Source organism: Megalops cyprinoides, chromosome 17 (assembly GCF_013368585.1).
Source record: "Megalops cyprinoides isolate fMegCyp1 chromosome 17, fMegCyp1.pri, whole genome shotgun sequence".
NCBI lineage: Eukaryota > Metazoa > Chordata > Actinopteri > Elopiformes > Megalopidae > Megalops > Megalops cyprinoides.
The window spans coordinates 14,249,617-14,271,270 of record NC_050599.1 but is presented as its reverse complement, the minus strand read 5'-3'; the positions used below and the strand labels follow the sequence as shown (position 1 = coordinate 14,271,270).

At 44.3% G+C, this 21,654-nt stretch overlaps 1 protein-coding gene across 2 annotated transcripts; it reads left to right on the top strand.

Moving 5' to 3' along the window:
- The first annotated feature begins 396 nt into the window (after positions 1-396).
- On the top strand, positions 397-20,925 carry si:ch211-243j20.2 (uridine-cytidine kinase-like 1). Of its 2 annotated transcripts, none has more exons than XM_036549381.1 (15): positions 397-510; positions 2,194-2,396; positions 3,447-3,553; positions 3,768-3,938; positions 5,896-5,967; positions 8,741-8,930; positions 9,231-9,292; positions 12,789-12,808; positions 13,783-13,881; positions 14,148-14,241; positions 14,414-14,476; positions 15,061-15,183; positions 16,578-16,685; positions 17,589-17,745; positions 18,031-20,925. In XM_036549381.1, exons 1-15 carry the CDS (start codon positions 422-424, stop codon positions 18,105-18,107), a joined length of 1,635 nt encoding a protein of 544 aa, XP_036405274.1. In that variant the 5' UTR covers positions 397-421; the 3' UTR covers positions 18,108-20,925. The 2 variants fall into 2 exon arrangements, with proteins under 2 accessions (XP_036405274.1, XP_036405275.1); XM_036549382.1 differs by lacking the exon at positions 12,789-12,808 and adding an exon at positions 11,632-11,648.
- The last annotated feature ends 729 nt before the right edge of the window (positions 20,926-21,654 follow it).

Here is a 21,654-nt window from a genome sequence, read left to right as displayed (position 1 = left end):
ATTGGATTGCAAACTTGTATAAGGCTATTACATATCTGTTAAAATAATTCAGTCTGACCACGTGAAGTATTTGTATATCATTAAATACTGCATAGCCTACCATGAATATGGAGCAATGTGGACAGATAAAACACTTACTTGTTATCTGTGGTAAGTACAGGTATGATGTGACAAACTACGAGGATTAAATGGGCTATCTTGGAACCTCAGTCATATCAGTGAGTTTCTTATCTCAGATATATGTGTAAAACATCGAGGCAATAACAATAAAAGAAATAAGATGCTTGACACTGAAGCAGAGTGGTTTCGAACATAGCCACGCTACAAAACCACAAGAACCATAGTGCACTACTGTGGTGAAAGATGACGTGTGTGTCCTTCCTGGCTCATCTCGTGTTTACGCGCTACAAGAGATGAAAACATGGCAGTGAATGTGAGCCAAGTTGAAGTGCAGATGCAACAAAAGGAGGAGGGCGAAGAAGATGACCGTTCGATATCTAGATCCGACAGGTAGATACAGCGTGTGTTTAAAGATGACCGTAAAGATATGTTTGAGAGATACCTACCAACCTCTTACCATTTCTCGAAGCAGCTGAAAGTGGCTTTCTGTTGCTGATGGCTGACACGTATTACTGAAATGCACATTAGTAGCGAGCTCTAGCAAGACCGGTACAGCTAGCTTGCTAACTGAATAAGTAAGATTGCTGTCTGTTCTGTACCGTTACCTGGCTTTGCAGATAGACCATGAGTTATCCACTTTAGCCACCTAGCTGGGTAACCATATAGAAAACGTTCATTTAATTGCAACGGTAAGATGCAAGTAAAGTCTGATGTGTGATAACGACCAGCTAGCTAACCAATGCTAGCCAGTCCACGTTTACAAAACAATATCGCGGGTGAATAAACCGTTAGCTAGCTAGCTGCTTCGCAAACCTTAGAATATATAGGGCACTGGTAATTGTGTGTTTCGCTTGGCTGGGAAAAAAAGGATAGCGAACTGACAATCTTTGTGTAATATGAAGTCGTTCGAGTCCAGCTAGCTAGCTAACAGGCAAATTAGCTGGACTAGTACCTTGCAAAAACGCGGTATTGATTTGCTAAGCTAACGTTTGCTGGGTTAGTGACCAATTATTTCATATGAATTTGCCTCCTGTTTAGCAAGGCCTTTGTTGTTTTAGTGTTACAGTTTACGATGTGTCGCTGACGGGCTATCCAAAATAGGTTTTTAATCCCACGTGTTGGATTGCAATTTCCCCCACTCCCCACGTAGTACAAGATGTATACGGGGCAAGATTCCAAGTGTGTGGGCTAACCAGTTAGGCATGCAACTTCCCGGGTAGATCGCTAATGTTTAGAATATTTCGTACTAAAATAACCATGTGATGGATTCTATACTGCTAGGTCCAAAAGTAGCTTGCAAGCTACTTAGCCAGCTAATGATTTCTTTCTGGAAGCGTAGGGATGTGATTACAATACTGAACCTACAACTAGCAGCACTGATGAGAAATTGTTACCTTAGCTACAGATGTTTTAGACTCTGAAGTTATCAGAGAGGGGATGCCAAGTCTACTTTCTTCATAGGAGTTTAGTGATTAGCTAAAGGTTATATTGCGTATATTTCCTTGTCTCCAGCGTCGAAGTTGAGTGAAAGCTAGCTAATCAAATTAAACTCCTGGCAGAATAACCAGGCGCGACAGTACCATCACTATATGTCATGTGTTCGAGCATGTTGTTTTCGGGATTCTCTGAAAACCGGTCAGTTAGTTGAGACAAACGGTAAGGTCGATCGGCTGAGGATGGTTTTGCTGAGGGGAACGGTTGTGTGTGTGTGCTGTGTTCTTGACCAGGTGATGAGAGCCTTACTCAGGCGAATTTCTGCCCCAGTCTGGACGGCCGTGTGATTTCCTGGAAGGAGTTAAAGAGTTTTCACTCCTCTCCCTCATGCACACGGACAGGCAACACTGTGGGCAGCTAAAACAGATGGGGCCTCGAGTGTGTGGTCCGCCTCTCCCCCTGCCCACAGGACATCAATCAAGGATCTCAGTCGTTCAGGTCACCACGATGGGGCAGTAATGAGCTTAAAAAGGCATTTCTGATGGTAATACGGTGGCACTTTTGGGAGTAGAAAAAACTGTTAAATATTCTATGGGGAGACATTGTGTAAATGCTTCCATTTGTGTTTCTATCATTCAGTGGTAGTGGGGAGGATTCTCTGGACAGTCTTTTGAGCCATCGCTGTCCCCTCACACCTTCGCTGTCCCCACGGAAACGTACCACCAGCCAGAGTAAAACCGAACCCCCATTGCTAAGGACCAACAAAAGGACCATCTACACCGCAGGGCGCCCCCCTTGGTACAATGTCACTGGGACCACCTTCAAAGAGGCTTTTGTCATTGGTAGGAAGAGCCTCTTCATCATGGTTGTCTTCTGTGTTGATGCTGTTGGAAAAGGCCTACCAAGTGGTTGACATTGTATGTCTGGCTAAACCCGTGTGTTTGGGTAAAGTTAGAAACCAGGTCTGTTTGGCATTGTAGATAGTTTCTCAGCAGCTTGAACAGAAGAGTTCATTTAAAATGAATATTGAAAAAAAATATTTTGTGATGCTGCTGTTCTTTTGTTAATTACAGTATTTCTTTGGGGAGTTGGAGTCATTTTTATCTAGTGGAGCAAGTCCTGTGGCTACAGGCATGCAAATGAAATTAACTGTATGTAGTTCATCTCATAGGTGGTGCTCTGTTTCACCACGTTTGATTGACACTGGTGCAACGGGAGACCCAAGGCATTATCATTAGTATGCGATCTGTTACTTACAATGAGCCTGGCTGGCAGGTTACAATTTCACACTTGGATGTGCTCTGGTCGATTGTTCCCATAAAAGCCCTTCCCCTACTCCCTCCAGCTCAAGGAAATGGGAATAAACCTATCCAAGTGGAATAATCAACCTGTATCAAAGGTCAGCGATAAGGAGAGATGTTGCTGGGAGGAACACTGAAGATGGATGGGGAGGCTGTTTAATAAAAGAAAAAGAGGCCTTCAGCTCCCATACCCGCTGTAGGCCTGTATTTTCTCCACATTCACTGGGCATTTGTTTTAAAATGCCATTCTCAGACCCCCTGTATTCAGTTTTTCAATTTAGTGGCAGGTGTGAAATATATCCTTCAACCAACTCATTTTTATTGTGATTGACTGTTTGTTTTATATTGTGACTTCTCTTTTTTATTAAGTGATTATACCCCAGTTCCACACTGCAAGTGACTGTGGCTGAAACATCTGGTTTTTCACCACACCAGAACATTGTTTTGCATCATGTGAGCATTAATGCAGCTTTTTATATGCTGAAGACTCGAGTGGCTTAATTCAGTTTTGAGGTGTGTGGGCTGCATTAACAGTGCAGTGATTAACACTTTTGAATAATTACAGCCTTAATGCAATTTTGTATGTCTCAGGACTGTGTGGTGGCAGTGCCTCTGGAAAAACCACTGTAGCCAATAAGATCATTGAGGCTCTGGATGTCCCCTGGGTAGTGCTTCTCTCCATGGACTCCTTCTACAAGGTAAATACCCGCTGGTGTTAAGGTGAGAGGCGACAGGGATTCTCTGCAGAGGCATAAGCAGCGTGACATTTCACTCCTGTTCAGGAAACGTGGTTCTGCTTTGTCCTTTTTCAGACCTGTCTCATAGGGATGGCATTTTCCTGTTTGTATCCTTTCTCGGCCGTTTCATTAGGTGGAGCAATAAGATGTGTATATTCTACCTGTTCCCGCGAAGGTTCTGAGCAAAGAACAGCAGGAGCTGGCAGCCAGGAACGAGTACAATTTTGACCACCCGGACGCCTTCGACTTCGAGCTGCTGGTGACGGTGCTGAGGAAACTGAAGAAGGGAAAGAGCATCAAAGTGCCCGTGTATGACTTCACCACCCACAGCCGGCGGAAGGAGTGGGTAAGGACCTGCTGCCAGCGTCGACAGAGGGACCCTAGCTAGCTAGCTGCTTCACAGTCATCTTTATTCCTCTCTTCACCAGCATTTCAACATTTTGATTGATTCAACATTATAATTACATTGTTGGATTTATGCGTCTCAAATTGACAGAGAGCAGTAACGAGAACTAATAATTATCTTGAATTGATGGGTCATAGGGCAAACAGGATAGATTCCTGGACATAAGGTAGAACACTCATTCTGTTACACATACATATATTGTAAAATCTGGTGTAAAAAGGTCCTTTTTCCCCTTTGGGCATTTTTGGTAAAGGAGCTGCTGCATTTGTGTTTTAGGGCATTTGAAATGAATTTGATGTCTCGAAGTAGGTGGAGTGACGTGCTCAAGTGTGAATAGGGATTTTGTGTATATGATTTACGTAGCACCAGGTCAATATTTTAAAAGAGAGTATATTCTGGAATTCTCCTGACTGGTTAAATAAGCATACATCCCTTTAGAGCATAACTTAACCTGTTGTTATTGAGAAACAACCTTAGAATTTGCTCTCACATCAGTGTAACATTAACACTTCAGTCATTTTTCATTGTCCTCCATTGCTCAGCTTCAGCATCCAGTAAACTCTCCTAACAGAGGATGTGCTAAGAGGACAAAATTTCAAATTTAGAAACCCAACTTTTATGAAATGGCAAAAAGAAACTGCCAATAGTTATTCAGCCAAACATCGTAAGTGCTGCACAGTGGTTTGGGGGCGCTTTCATTTTCCCCAGACAGAATGCAATTTCATGGCTGAAAGAAACAAAACCATTCAGGAGAAACTGTTGGGTTGCTTGTAATTCAGAACGATTTTATGATTTGTTTTGCAAAAGGAGTGTAATTATATTGTCAGACCATAGGGACAAAGCCTTGGCCTTTAGTGTTTTATTTGTGTGGGTTTATTTCTTCAGAACCTTGGCGTGATTGCTCTACTTGTGTATAATATATTTAGAGGTGACCTTCCCCTTGCCTCGATGCGGCTTCCTGCGAAGCAGTTTTAAATCAGACTGATTTAATGGGTGGAGGTAATGAATCCATGAGCACCACTGCCACTGCACGCGCTACCTTCCGCTCCCTGATCAATACAGAGATGAACTGGCCATTGACAACTTCTGTGTGCCTGTCGGACTCCCTTAATGGGATCATGACACCATCAGTTCTCCACTGCTTAAAGGTTGAGGGCTTAACGTAATGGGCGTCATGTCACAGCCAGTTGGGTACACAGATACTCTGTCATGGCTCCTGCATTCCTTCCGTCCTCCTTGTGGAAGTTCTGGAGGTAATGGTCACACCCCAATCGTGTTCCAATCGGAACACGCGCAGCTTCACCTATAACGGAGACAGAACAATGCGAGGCGCACAGAGCTGAATAGCTAGTAATGTAAATGGAATATCTGTGGTGCGCCTGTCCTGGCCCCCTGTTCCCGAATCTTGGCCAATCCATTTGCACTCCTGTCTCATCCCAGTCACACCCATGCGAGCTGCCAGTAATGAGCGGGTTGTGGCTGTGCAGCCCTGAGATTGATTTGCAACAAAGTTGTGTCACCCAGCATCAGATAGCTGTGCTGCAAGGTAATTGCACCGATGAAATGGCTCTGATAAAAAGAGAAAATGAGTGGGAAGGCTGGTGGAGGCTTACAGTGGGAGGACCTGTAACCTGATGCTTCTCTATCTCTAATGGAAATGTGATGTGCCCAGGATGGGGGGGGGGGGGGGGTGACGCGAGAACTGACACCCCACCCTCTCTCCATCCCCTCTCCCACCCCCTCATTATCACTCTGGACATGTAACAAATCTCTGAAGGAGCTGGCGCTACCCCTTTAAGGTCTGGCACTGGGAGTTTTCAGCCTCTTCACATCCTCACGCTCGTTATTCAGCAGTGTTAACTAACCACTCTTTTTTGGTTTGTTTTCTCTTTTGCAGAAAACCGTCTACGGGGCCAATGTCGTTATATTTGAAGGGATTCTGGCGTTTGCCAACAAGGAGCTTTTGAAGGTACATACATCCATCCGGACTGCACTGTATAATATTTCATCTCTTTCAGTACAGACTAAGTCAGCGTCACTGTTTTTTTTTTTTTTCCCCCCCAGCCAAGTGTTTCGAATACAGGTGGGTGCATCCATTGACTGTTATCACATATGTCCCGGTACATTTTAAGTGGTTAATGACAGAGGTGGATCAGGATACTGAATGCTCAGGGAGAAAGGCTGAGGGTGCTTGCCGTTTTAGCCTCCATTTTTGCTTGTTTCTTATCGCATGGCCGGAGAGCAGCAGGAACGGACACGGAGGGGCCGTTTGTGTGGTACTGCTGCATGGCACTCGGCCCTCCCTGTTGGCGTAGTGGCTGCGCGGGCGTGTGAAGCCAGCTCCGCCTCAGTAGCCGCTGATGGTGGCTGTGTGAAGGAGGGAGGGCGGTGCGGAGCGGCGTAACGTGGCGTAGCGTGGCTCCGAGCACTCCCACTGGCTGGGCCTGCGCTCCTTCACAGGCTCCTGATTAATGATTCTGCCACACGCCGCAGACAGGCTAGAGCCAGATTAATGGAGTGCTACAGCCATTCCCAACCTGGAGGGTGGAAAAGAGCATTTATTATTTTTGTATTCAGTTCTTTATTCATTCTCGGTTCAGGGCTTCCTGTGTATTTTTTTTTTCTTTTTAAGTGACGGAAGTAATTTTTATGTGTTTTTTTTTTGGCTCTCTGTGGTGAATGAAAGTGGCGATTAGATTGTGGTCGGCTGTGATTGTGTTTTGGGGGGTGTAAAAGTCCTTCTAATGTACATGGAATTGTACTCATGTGAAAGGTTTCTATTAGAAATGAAACCAACCCATGCATATCACACATTGTTGTTATTGTGTGTTTTTATTTCTAATTTAATATGACTTGCACAGCTGGGGACTTATTTTCAATTTCGTAGGTGCTCCTGTTTTTCCCCGTCTCATATGAACTGTCCAGTGATATTGGTCCCCAACTGTGAAGTGCTGCCCCAAATGCTTTTGCACAGATCAATGTTTCAGACACTCTTTCAAGCCATTAACAGCAGTAAGTGCCAGTCACCTTCAGTTAAAACACTATGAGCTAAGGGTTTTGTTTTAGCTTAACCTTGTGCCTTCTACCAGCCATGTGAAAGGACATGGCTTTTGTATATCGATGTGGTTTTCTGAGCTGCTCAATCTCTTTGTGTTCTGTGCGTGTAAAGAAATCCATACAAATTAAAAAGGTGAACGATTGTTTCTGTATTGGAAAAGCAATGCTCTGAGTAATTAATCAAGACGGCCTTTGTTGAGGAGCTTGACTGTCCCATGTAAAGCCCACAAGCAATATAAATTGTGGTTTTATTTTCCAGCCGACTATTGTGCTCATTTTTCCCCCCACTTTTATTGAGAAGAAATGAGCAGCTGAAAGAAATGGTGTAATCAGCAGAGGATGCAAGATGATTCATTGCTTAGTCAAATCAGCGCATGCACATACTAGAGTGCAGTCTCATCAAATTTTTCTTCCACATCTCAGTTTTGTCTGTATTGCCTGAATTTCTAGTTAACCATTTATTTTATTTATTTCTCTCATTCTAGGAGCTTTTACACATGAAAACATTTGAACACGTGATATAAATGTGTACACGTATATAGACAATAGAGCAATCCTTGTGTAATTGCTTTGCATATAGTAAGTAATATGCTGTCACAAAAAACAGTCATGCAGAATACACAATCACAAAGTAAAACACATTCATTACAAGGCTGGACTACTCTACAGCGGGCTTCAGTAAATAAAACTGAATACACAACTTTTCTGCCTCTTTCTTCAGAATATGCAAGTACAAACAAATGCGTTCATGAAAACACTGGAGTTTAGTGCACTGGACTTAACCAGATCAAACCCCTTGGTATTTATGTTTGAGGGTATTTGTGAATAATCAGTCACTGGAGCTAGACTGTGCACTTAATGATGAATGAAAAGACCGCCTAGCTGCATGGGTATACCCCAGTGCTTTATCTTGTTTGTGGGCTCCCCTGTTCTGTGGGCTTGTGGAGGTGAGCTGGCCTCCGTGTTTGGCACACTTCTTCATCGCAGCGTTCCCGGCTGCTGACAGATCTGCCTGCTTTGCTGTTTGGGGGCCATGTCGTGGTCAGGAGCAGATTTACTGCCCTCCATCGTCTGCCCTGACAGCCTCGTTTGGGCCAGTGAATTACGCCCCAAACTCCTTCAGTGTCAGCTGCATGAATAGTTCTTTTTTTTTTGGGTTGTTGCCTCTCGCTTTGCGGTTTGCGCTCCGGCCATTGATCCTGACTCCTGTTATGCTGAGGTTGTTTCTTTGGCTGCGAGGCCGTTGTACCCAGTGAGCAACGGGGAAGTGTTTCAAATAGAGCATTTCGGTGGGCAGTGTGGCATAGTGGCTTGGGAGGCAGATGTGTAATGGGTGTACAGGTTCAAATCCAGGGTGGAGCCCTGCTGTTATATCAATTAGGACGGTACTTGACCTGAATGGTTTCAGTTAATACCCAGTGGTGTATTTGGATAACATGTGAGGACTGGACCCTTTAGCAGCCTGCTTAATCACAATGGCTTCAGGAACTGTCTATCTGTATAAATGGATACTGTCGGGTTCGCACCCTCCAACAAGGTGCTTGACCTGACAGTAATCCTCCAGCTGCATAAATGGATAACATTTAAACTTGGTAATTAAGTCTGTCCCCCCTATGTAAGGGAATTGTCAGGGCTTTGTCCTGTGGATTGACACCCATATACCACTTCTGTCCCTCCCCTCCCAGCTGCTGGACATGAAGGTGTTTGTGGACACAGACTCTGACATCCGTCTGGTGCGGCGCTTGAAGAGGGACATCACGGAGCGGGGGCGCGACATCACGGGCGTCATCAAGCAGTACAACAAGTTTGTGAAGCCAGCATTCGAGCAGTACATCGAGCCCACGGTGCAGGTGGCAGACATCGTGGTCCCCAGAGGTGAGCAGTAACCCCTCCTCAGGATTTGTGCTCATGCTGTTATTGTCTTACAAAGGAGACTGACTTTGGGTTGGGGACTTGCCTTGCCAAGAAATCTCTGCCTTCAACATAAAACACCAGCAATCTGTGTAAAGGCAGCATTTTAGAGCTTCCTCAGAGTTGCATTGTTTGTGTAATCATGTTTACTGTCAGAGATGTTTTTAACTGAATAAATATATAATATATAAGGTATAAATGGACTATGCCTGTGCTCTGTGCTGGATCGCGTTGCTTCAGTGTGTGTATGCATGTGTATTTCAGGTGGAGAGAACTTTGTGGCTCTGGATCTGATTGTCCAGCATGTCCACAGCCAGCTGGAGAAGGTATGTCTTCTCTCAGTGCCTGGTGGGGATGTGGATGTTCTCACATACATGGTTGTTTTTGGAAGTTGCCCATATATTGTCTACCCCTGTAGGAAATGTCAGTGATCCATGACAGGTCCCACCATGTAAATGCTACAAATGCCATTAAAGTACTTAATGACACGCAACAACCTATGCACGTAATCGTACATGTTTTACAAGTGTCAAGAGACCCATCCAGTTACTTCTACCCCTCCTCCCAACAGCAGGGGCTGCCATTACACGCATTGGTTAGAGACTTTACAGTGAGCCACAGCTTCCAGTTATTCATCATAGTGCCAGGCTCTGTGTGCACGTGTGTGTCTGAGAGAGAGTGTGTGTGTGAGAGAGAGTGTGTGTCTGAGAGAGTGAGAGTGAGAATGTGTGCGCCTGTCTGTCTGTCTGTCCGTCCGTCCGTCTGTCTGTCTGTAAAAGCCGGCACCTGAGGCGCGTAGGGAATAGGCCGCTTCGTTACCTCGGCCATCAGCGCTCTGACGGCAGCAGCATGTGTTCCTCCATTAAGCCCCGCGAGCAGCCTTCTTTATGACGGCGCAGCCCTTTTCCTCAGGCATTGCCTTGCTGCGCATGCAGGGCTGTAATTGGCTTCCTTCAGGGAAGGGTGAGTTTGAATGGGAACAGGAGTCCTCCCTCACACTTGAAGGGGAGGAGAGACTCGTAGCCACACAGCTGCTAAGGTCATTCATGGGTCACCCAGACAGGCACTGTTCACCTGGGGACCTCCACTTGTGCCAGGCTAAAGCAGAAGTACATCACTGGCCATGACATAGAGGCTCTGTCTCCCCCTAGTGATGGAACTCCACCACTGTGTAGTTTCATACCGTGTCCTGCTATGCCAATATACAGCAATGGACATGTAATATTTGGGTGTGAAATTTCTGAGCCATCAGAAATTTCTCATCAAGCACTAGTCTTTTATTCTAAATGGAGGCATAAACCAGGACCCCAATGTCACTGTGTATATTGTTCACGTGTGCTGTAAGGTGCAGGTAATGTTAGTCAGGCTGTGTGTTTTTTAACCTGTCACATTGAGCTGCAAGGCAGCCACCTTCCCAGCATCATGATTCATAAGTCTAGCTGCGCAACCCATGAGTCAATACATTTATGATCTTCAGACTGCGACACTGTGCTTATGTGGTAGTCCATCATTTACGTGAACTGTGATAAAAAAAAATCCTCTCCATAAAGGAGATAAGATTGAACGTTTCAGGGAAGCGCATGCTCCAAGTGACCAACCACCTCGGGTTTAATGGCCCTGTGGTCCACTTGGTCATGCACGGTCACGTCTGAAAGCCCTGTGCCCATAAACACCCCCCCGTCCTCACTCAGTCTGAAGGGGATTGGGACTCTTTGAATTGAAATCCCATTCCCTGCCTGATGGTGTGAGTAAAGCAATGAATTATCATCACTGAATATATGCAGTCATGCTCAGGCCATAAATCACTGGTGGTGAATGATGAAGCCTGGGCCTCTTTTAAGGGTAATGAAGCATTCAGTTTTCAACAAAGAGAGACATTACAAAATATTACAATTGGTCTGCTCATAAGCACCGGCTAGCACATTCTGCCTTGTCCCAAAAGTGCATGCCACATTTTGCCATGAGGGTTTCAGGTACGTCATTGATCATAAAAGATTTATATGCTGAAACATTTTATCCACTTTTTAGATCTGCGGACTGTCTAAACCAATCTCTAGTCTGTCATTGGCACCTAAAACGACATTCACCAGAGAATATAACGTGGGATCTCTCAGCAAAGTAGCTACTTAATGGCTCAGAGGGGAGGTGGAAGAGAATGCTCTTTGCTCATTTGGATGTTTGTATTGCTCAGAAAATGTCTTTCTGATGATGGTAATACACTTCTATAGCAACTCTGGCAAATGCATACTGCGCCACATTATAAGTTCATTCTGCATACATGGATGCATGTGTATAGGCCACTTTTATGGAGGACATGTATGCTGTGCTGCTCATTTGAAAATGTGCAGCTGTGAGCAGCATTATGGGGAGTTGAAGGTGAGGGCATATGATCATAAGTGACGAAAAAAACATGGTTCATGGCAAAATGCTAAGGCGGCAGGAAGCTTCACAACGGCTTGTTCATTATTGACTGTATTGGGTGTAGTTGAGCTGCCACAGCTGATGTTTATATATATTTTTTATTTTCTTTATTTTGAGTGTTGGAATGGCCTGGCTGTTGGACGTCACATTTCATGAGTTGTCTGTTTTTATTTCTCTCCTCCCTGTGTGTGTTTGTAATGAAATACTTGCTAAACCCTGACCGAATGCACTCTAACCATCTCAGCGTGAAATCACAGTGAGGTATGACTGTCACCACCTTTATTTTTTGTGATGTTCTCTCCTTGGAAAAAAGCCACACAGGCTTAAAGGTAGGACAGAAGGACAAGCAAACAGTGCAAGCTAGTTTGTGCCTCTCCAAACATTGCCACATGCAGGGGTCTCATGCTCAGAGCAGGAGGTTTGGAAGAAGCCTCTGCTGTCCATCCTGGGTTTGTGGTGGTGGATTTCATGGTGTTTAATTTGGAATAATTGTTAACATTGTAGGTCTAGGTTTAACGTGAAATGTTATGCAAGAAATAATCTCCCCTCTTTGATAATGATAATAGAACTGTAATAATAACAAGCTGTTCTTTGCAAAGTTCTCCACAGAGAGATGTATTAATTTGGTCGCTAGGCATCAGCCCAGTGAGGGGATGTTCTCTGTTTGGTTAATCCTACAGTAAAAAGCTCTTGGTGTAACTCATTAGGCTGCTGTGCTTGTCCTTCTGTCTGTCCTTTAGCCGAGTCAGTTTTGACCGCTATGGCTAACACCAGGTGGTTGTTATTTTGATGGTATTTAATAAGCTCTGAAGCATTCTCCTCCTCATTCCTATTCTGTCTGCTTTAAGAAGCTGACTTCAGTAAAAAAAAAAAAACTTTCCACGCTTGGTCCTATCCCTGGTAACATCCACCCTCCAAAAGTAAAGCTGCATCTGTTCCAATGACTTATACCGCCAAGTAAAATTGTTGTACTTGGCGAAATGCTAGCCTATATTGTTCCAGAATCTGCAGAGAAATTGCTGAGTTTAGTTTGCCTTAAAATCAGGTGTTCATCTGAGTAGGTTGTAAGCCACACTTTACACCTGGTCTCTGTACACTGGCTGTGGAGCTGTAGCTCTTAAGGTCAGCAGAGAGTTGGGTGCAGCCAGAGCTCAGCACCATCAAAATAACTCCACTCCCTTAAAGAGTCCCAAACCCAGCTAAAGCAGGACCCCGTGACCCCTGAGGGGTCCTGTCAGCACGCGGTGCACACTCCCCCCCCCGTCGACACTGGGCTCTGCAGCAGCGGGGCACAGAGCCCTCTCCGTGCTGGCCTCTAATGGCGATCTCTCTTCTTTCCCTCTTCTTTTCTCTGTCTTTGTCATCACTTCTCTCGCAATGAATATTTGTCACCTTCTCCAGAGGAAACTCCGCTGGGATATGTGAGGACAAATTCCTGCATCTTCTTTTTAGTTAATTTTTTTCTACCTCTCATTTTTTTTCCCCATTTTTTTTATTCGCCACTAACATTTCCTCACAAAAAAAACTAACATTTTTTTTTTGTTGCTGCTGTTTTTTTTTCCTTCCCAGTGCATTTATTTATCTGTTCAATTTTTTGGCAGTCAGTTGCTTGGGATTTTTTTTACATTTCGTCTTTTGTTTCTCGTTTCCTTAAGCACTGGCCTTTGTTGCCAGACTGCTAGAGTAAAGGCAAGAGACAACTGTAGGCTGAAACATGTTCCTGTTGGCAACAAGAATGAAGTTCATGCTTTGCACAGTGTCTATTGTGCATTTCATCAGCTGGCTAAATTTTGATTTGAAATTCTGCCAGTTTCTTACAAACCGTATGTATCAAACATGCTTAAAAATGAATGGAAATGAACTCCAGGAAGGATGACACAATTCAAGAATGAGTAAAAAATAAAATGACATGAGTTACATTTACATTTAAAACTCATATGAGGAATAATATCCTTAATAATGTGTTTATGATGAATTAATAAAAAAGTGCCAATTTTATCTATATTAATTCAGGCTGGTTGCAGAAATAACTTATCATTATGCAAGCAGCTTTATAGTCACAGCATCATCCCAATCATACAAAAGATCAGGGACTGTAATAAAATACAGTGGGCCCACAGACCGTGTGGTTTCCCTCAGTCAGTCAGGCCTCTGAACACACCCCTACAGCTTCATCGTTGTTGCCAGCATGTTTGCACTAATGCCCCCACTTTGCTTGCCCTTGCTGGTCACTGCAGCAGTAAATAAAACCGAGCAAAAAGGAAAAAGTAAAATATTCCCATATTTTTCTTTTTTCCTGGCTTAACATGTTTGCATTGTTATGTGGATGTGCTGTAGCCATGATGTGGTCCTCCACCAGGGGGTGCTGTGTTGATTCCCTGTCTTTGCCGTGCAGATCGGCCCTGGCCTCTGCCCACCAGGGCCAGCCGCTTCCCGAGACCCTCAGCGTGATGGAGAGCACCCCACAGGTGCGGGGCATGCACACCATCATCAGGTACGACCACCCCGCACTTTCAGAACAGCGTTTCAGATGCTTTTAGAATGTTCTCAGATCAGACAGACGCATGACACACCATTACACTTACCTGCTGGGACGTTAACACATCCTTTCACAGGCTGTAGGAGAATGCAGAGAGTGGTTTGGGCGTGGGAGACTCTAATGGCCGGTGTCCCTCTCCACCTCATCACCATCTCCCTCCAAATGCCTGCTGTCAAACCGCCTGGCTCTGTGCCATAAATCTGCTCTCTCTCTCTCCGCAGGAATAAGGACACTAATCGGGATGAATTTATTTTCTACTCTAAGAGGTTAATGAGACTCCTCATTGAGCATGCCCTCTCCTTCCTTCCTCTAAAGGTGAGCGCTGAGCGGATTCGAGCCCGAGGCCGCGCTGGTCTGCGTGACAGCAGGCCACACATAAACGTGCTGCTGTTCGAGCGCTTTGTTTCACATAATTTACACGTACTCACCTACACACGCAGTCTTAAGAGATGTTTTATTTCTCTGCGTCTCCTCCTGTCTTCTCCAGTCTGTGTCTGTGGAGACTCCTCAAGGAACCGTTTATGAAGGGAAGAGGCTCGGTGGCAAAAGGGTACGTCCCCTCCTGTCCGCAGTCCCGTGGTGCTTTGAGGGCAGCCATGTAATCGCCCTGTTGCCGCAGAATGTCACCTCACGTCCCCCAGGGCCCCTCCTCTCAGTGTGCAGGGAGAGACATGTCCACATGGGACAGGGTTGTGCAGCAGTGGGCATAGTGACATCACAGCTCTTAGGACAGAGAAGGAGTGGGCATACCTCCTGTGTTATATGATGGATTGGTCTCTTGACAATATTTTCTACTTTACCTGTGGTCCAAAGACCTGATGATGTTACCAATAGAATTTGAATGGTTTTCAAATGTTGCAAGATTACACATGATTCATTCCAAATGAAAACATTTTGCATGTTTACTTTCTAATATTCTTTGTCTGAAGAATTGATGCAGGAATAGTGCAGTGCAAGGGAAGAGAGGAAATGGGTTTATATTCACTGTGTGTGCGCGTGCGTGTGTGTGTGTGTGTGCGTGCGCGTGCGCGTGCGCATGTGCGTGTGCGTGCGTGTGTGCGTGTGTGTGCGTGTGCGCGTGTGTGTGCGCGTGCGTGTGTGTGCGCGTGTGTCTGCGCACTCTCGCATGAGCAGATAACGGGTGTGTCGATACTGCGAGCTGGGGAAACCATGGAGCAGGCCCTCATGGCTGTGTGTAAGGACATCCGTCTGGGAAAGATACTCATCCAGACCAACCATGACACCGGGGAGCCAGAGGTACCACAAACCGTGCTGAGTTCCACTCTCTCTTCCCAGAGCTGTCAAGGCCTGCATTGTTTTTACGTTTCAATACAGCTTTTTATCATAGCCAGAGTGACATATATACTTATATAAACTTAGTTTTCTAAAAAATGTCATTTTTGTCGTCTTTGGAAATTCTGCTTGTAACTGTTTAATTACCCTAATCTGTCCCAGTTGTGTTTTTTTCATCTGACACTCTTGAAAATAGTCACGAAAAAGAGGTGAACACTGTCCCTGAATCCTCAACCGAAATGTTTTACTTTGGTCTGAGATAGAAGTGCACGGGTTTGGTGTATACAGGTAGTTGGCTAGTTGCAAGGGTATTTGCTTGTTACTAAGACCATCATACACGCTGACTCTCAGGAGACCAGATCTGTTCCCCTACGTAACATTCCCATTCTCAGAAAACACCCCCTCCTTCAGAGGAGAAGAGCTCATTGCTTTCCTCTTCTCCGCTTTGACTCCACTTAGTGTGCGCTACAGGGCTCATCTGGGTAATTTAGATTAGCGCTGTTGTTTAAATGAAAGCCTGTCCATGGAATGACCTCTGCACAGAAAAACTCCAGGGTGCTGGTGTGTACGATCTCCCTCCCCGCTGCAGTGAATGATGGAGTGCGCATCTGTCCCGGGACCTTAGCTGCAGCCGCGTTTAAGCCTGTCCTTGTGGCCTTATCCTTGGGGGAGCAGGTTGCGTGATTTACAGACAGCGCCCGTACCGTAACTCAGTGCCTCTTACGCACCGAGCCATATACCAACGTGTGGCCTCAAGTCACCCCAGGGCATGTATGGGATGTCTGGGAATTAATTGCTTGGTCTTAGTCAGCTGGATTTACCGAGTTCTACTTTTCCAAAGTGGAATAACAGAAGATGCTCTGTGTAGGCCTCAAACCAAGGCCTGTAATGCAGGAGTTTCCTATTTCCGCTTTTATAAAAAACATCCTTTCATTAGTTTGCGTTGTCATAGATGAATGTATGTGGTTATGATACTGTGAATGTGTAAAGCAAGGTAAACATGAAATAACGTTCTTTGAAATGGGAAAGCTCTTTCTTTTGAAAATCGATAACAGGAAATCAGTTAAGTTAGCCTAGCTGCGACTGGATAGAGCAAAATGTACAAATGGAAAACATGCCCATTAATTCTAAGAAAGTTAGATAACCAACTTAAATTAGAAAGTTCTTGTTTGACCATTAGGAAGGAAATCAATTGTTAAGATGAGTTGCCAAGCAACTGGCTAGGGCAGAACATTCTGTTCAGTGCATTTGCATTGCACAGCCTTGCTCTCTTTTCTCTCAGTAGATTCTGTCAAGCCTGCCTGCGCTCAGGTTGAGGAGATGTTCACTTTTCTTTGATTACAATTGCAATTTTCCAGCTCCATTACCTGCGTTTGCCCAAAGACATCAGCGAGGACTATGTGATCCTGATGGACAGCACGGTTTCCACAGGTGCTGCAGCCCTAATGGCAGTAAGAGTCCTGCTGGTAAGTGCACTGTTCTGTGCTCTGCCATAACTGCTGTACTTCACTGCTCTGTGCTGTGCTCCGCTGTGTTGTAAACTGTGCTGCTGTACTGTGTCATTGATTGACCATGTTGGAGGGCGAGTCTACCAGTTAGTGTCTCTGTAAGGGATAACACGCCAGATGTGGTAGAGTTTGCAGATTGCTACTCCAGCCTGTGCTGTCAGAGATTACCTTCAGGCCTTTGGTGCTGAATTCAAACTTTTCATTCCGGACACTAAAGGAAATGACTTAGTGCTACCTGCAGGCGTTGTGAGTGCTCTTTAGTGCAGCGGTGTTTCAGATACTGTGGCGTAACCTTTGGATTTAAAAGAAAGCAACTTTTTGGCTTCACCAGAAGTCAAGGATGTCCAGAGTCAGAATGGCTTTGCATGGTGTTAAGCCCTTGTGTGGTAAACCCTGTTAATACTGATTTCTCTGGTCAGTTTCAGTCTGCAGTGTAAATGTTTTCACACCGTCGCCAAGGTCAGTAATCGTGACGGGAGCCTGTGTGCCAAACCGGCTCGATTCCGAGCTGTGTTGCATTGCTGAATAACCACCGTGACACGTGGTGCTTGCTTATCCCTGCAGCAGGTTTTGTTGCTGTTTAGCTGGTCTTTTGTTTGCTCTGTTATGTCTGAAGTAGGCTTTTTAAAGGAGGGCTAAACAAGAAGGCCAGGCCCGTGCTCAGAGGCGACCCCTGTCACCTGCTGCTTGTTGTTATGTATTCATTTTATATTTAACATGCCCTTGCCTAGACCACCCTGCAGCGTTTCCCTGTTTTATTCATTGTTTAGCATGGGATTCAAACCTGAAACTACCTTATAAACAACCCTCCCCCACCCTCCCCGCCTTGTTAAACTTCTCTTGTGTGCTGTGACTCTGCAGGACCACGATGTGCAGGAGGACAAGATCTTCCTGCTGTCTCTGCTCATGGCGGAGATGGGCGTGCACTCCGTGGCCTACGCCTTCCCGAAGGTGCGCATCATCACCACGGCCGTGGACAAGAAGGTCAACGACGAGTTCCACATCATCCCTGGCATCGGTAGGTACAGCTCCCCACCCCATACAGTGGTGCTTAGCCTGTTTCCTGATGTGTTCCTATCCTGCTTGCTACATACTCTCCCACATACGTTACTACCAGCAGTAAGCAGAAAAATACAGCATGGTTGTCACTGCTTTTTTGCATAGTAGGTGCCCTTATTCAGAGCCACTTACATACTTTATGTGTTTGTACAGGTGGATAATTCCTGGAATGATTCCCAGAGCAATTACTCATTGCACCCACAATGGTTACTACCATTACTACCCATAACTCTGTGTTTTCCAGGAAATTTCGGGGACCGCTACTTTGGAACTGATGCCCCATCAGACTGGTATGAGAGTGACGAGGGGATGGACTACTGATGTCTACTGAGGGCTGAGGGGGGAGGGAGGCGCAAGCAGCACTTAGCCATGTCTGAGCCTCATGCAGCCCATAGCTGCACAACACCGCCTTCAGCTGACAAACATACATCCCCTGAAGCAACCACTGTGCACCCTTACTCCAGGAAGCAGATCTATTCATTTCCGAGGCAGAACCTAGGTTGCCCTCCAAAAAAGGAGTGAATGCAAAAATAGCTTTGCAAAAAAAAAACGCTTCCCCCACAAGACTTGTAAATGTTTGCTGTTTCATCCAGCTATTTCTTTAGCAAAAAGGAAAAAGATAGATACTTGATTTATGAATCGACATGTTGACTGTTGCCCTGTAGTGAGGAGTTTTCTTTTTTTCCCTTTGAAATTAGGGACGGTTTACATTTATCTCAACACTGAGAGCTTGGTTGGGCTATTTCAGACAGCATAGTCTGTGATTCTGTATGGTCAAGAGTGATGTTTCAACTACAAATAGATTTACACTTAGGACGCTAGAGGACTCCCCTCCTTACCCAAGCAGTGGATTTATTTGAACAGTAATGAGATAGGAGGAAAGAAGTGGCGATAGTGTGGCCCTGGGGGGCTGGAATTGTTCATTCATGACGTATTCTTAACACAAGCGGGCCAGAATGAAGGACTGTGAAGATCCGGATGAGGTTAAGCAATGGCCATCCGGACATTGCACCAATGAACAAGTATAAGGAAGTACCATATAAAGCCTGTTTTTGTGTAGTCTTTGCGCTGCCAGTATTTTAGTGCTCGCACGTCTGTGGGATGCCGCAGGACTTTGGAGTCAGCCATTTGGGCTTTCTTTGAAAGGAGGCTTCCATTTCAGAGTAGTTACTGCCTCAAAGAAGCGTATGCTTACAGAGAGGTCAGGGTGACAATAGCTGCGGCCAGAGGACAAGCGAGAGAGGTGGTTGTAGAAAATTTCGTGTGAGTGTGAGTGTGAAATGTTTTTCAACATATATCTGAGGAACCTAACTATGTATTAAGTACAACTTGACTGTGGATCCACCATTTAGATCAGTCTTAAAGGATAATTAAGAGTTCTGCACATGGCCTGATCATTTGTTTCATTTGATATCTTGTACTATAGCCTGCTGTGCTGTTGCTTCAGAACTGAGGCTATTCTCCTTTGAAAATATAAAGAAAGGGACTGCCACTTAAACATTGTGTATGTTTGGGGGTTTAGATAACCGACTGTAAAGGGGAGTTGTAATGGAAGCCGCCTTGCCCAAAGGACATTACACTTTATCAGCTGTCTGTGACATTGTCCCCCCTTTTTGTGTACTGTAGATGAAGCAAAGACTTTGTTCTAATTATTTTACTTTGCAGCCAATATTTCTGGGTTACTTGAATTTTGCTTTTGCTGTATAAATTATTTCTTCATGTTTATTTAATGTTCTTAAGTAAAACTGTGTCCCCTGATTCACTAAGGTTTATACGCCACAATATGCAATTTATGTTTTTAAAAAGCCTCAGAATTAGTGGAAAGTAACATTCCTGTCTAATTTGATAATTCTGAAAATATGCATAAATCATTAGTATCCTACTATCTGGAATTCACCACTCCCTTGCATTTGGTGCTTTTTGTTGCTGAAAAACCCTTAGTGATGAAGGGGTTTGTGTCTAATCCTGCATTTTGTCTTAAAAAGACTTGGCAGTTGTGTTAGAATATGCTTAGCAAGGTGGTATTCAAAGGCATTACATCAACGAGAGGTGAGCATACGCTATCATGCAGTATGTATTTAAATTTTTTGAGTATTCAACAATGGCGCTTTGAGAGTCCTGTTTTAATTGATACTTGGCTTGCAAAGTCAAATCTTAAATAAGAATAAAACTGTGCACAGAAGTAAAATGCCAGAGGTATGTGAAGACTCATTGTGGATAGCCTTAAGACTTGTCCTGTGCTTAGGATAGAGGCCATTTGGTATGTGACTTCATTTATGATTGGCAAATGAAATGAAATCGCTGGGAACAGACCAAAACCTCTTATGAACTGGAAATAACATCTCTGTCATCAAAGCAAGTGTTGCGTGTGGGACCTGTGGGGTTGCGTTGCACAGTGACTGTATTAAGAAAGAAATGGAGATCCACAGGAAGTGCACTCCTGTGATCTTTATGTAAGGCACTTATATTTCTAAGTTGTGTCGCTATGTGTTGGACGAAAATGTATCTGGCATTAGACTAGGGCTTTTTCAGTGCCGTATTTCTAGTTCGTATTGCCTTGACTGGACCTGCCAAAATGTATTTCAGTGATTGCTCCCGTTTTGCACAACAAAGTGGGTTACATATTTAACACAGTGCCATAAATCATGATAGTTATGTGTTGAGCATGAAAGGCAACTAGGATTGCCCCATGGGAATTTAAAACTCAGGGAAAGGGTTTGGTTAGAGTTTCTACCAAGCTAGCTTGCTACGAGTTTTAATCTTGTGTCAGGCTCTTAATTTTGGTCCAAAAATCAATCTAAGGTTGAGATGACTACCTTCAAGTGGGGTTTGTATGGACGTGCCAAGCATTTATAAATGTCACGCTGGGTTCATTTACTTTGTGTTTGGCGTGTCCAACAAATCACACTTCCTGGGCTTAATTGTGAAACACTTTATGACTTTCTCCATATTTCCATATTTTATTAAGATAATGTATTGGGACCTAAGCTGATAGTAGTGTAGAAAGGTTTTTTCTTTGACATATCTTAAATTGCCAAGTCAGGTCTCATGGTCCTCTTTTTTCCTCACATTGTGATAACCTGCTCTTGACCAGTAAGGCACCAGGACACAGTAAACCTGAACACTGAACTCTTACCCTGCCGCAGTGCTTTGTTACAATCTGCATCTATGTTCTGATGCTATAAGCCATTACTTGTTAATGTTGAACTGTTTTATGCTTTTTGTTTAGTTATTCAAAATAAAGATAATATAAACACAAGTGTGTTGTGCTTGATCTTTTTTTTAAGTATTTGATTTGAAACTGCAAATCCAGGTACGTAGATGGCTGTCAAGTTCTGGTCTGTACACACAATGTCTGTCACTGTAATTGGTGTGTGGAATGGAGTTGAACTTCATTAACAGGGGTATCTTACACAACCCCATTAGCCTATCCAGCATCCTGTGCTAACATCATACACTTGTCCTATATTAATTGAAAATTTTAATTACTGCACAATTACTGGAGTAATTGATGGTTAGATGCTGTTTTAAGAAATTCATGAAGATTTCTAAGGTGAGCCTGCAACTGTCAATATGAGCTTTTACATTTCAGTATCGATGGAATTCATGATTAGAGGAACTATGTTTAATCAAAGCAATCACATCAAGTACGATACCATGAGAACTATTTTGTTAACAATATTAACGAGCATTTGAGAGTATTGTTGTGGTTGCATGGTGTGGCACTATGATTTAGCTGTGCAGCTCACTCCTGCACCATAAATTATCTATACCACGCAAAGTGGACGTGCCATGTATCTTGTGAGTTGAAACTCATGGAAATACTATTATTTGTTCAGAAATTATTTTGCAAATTGAATAATGCCAG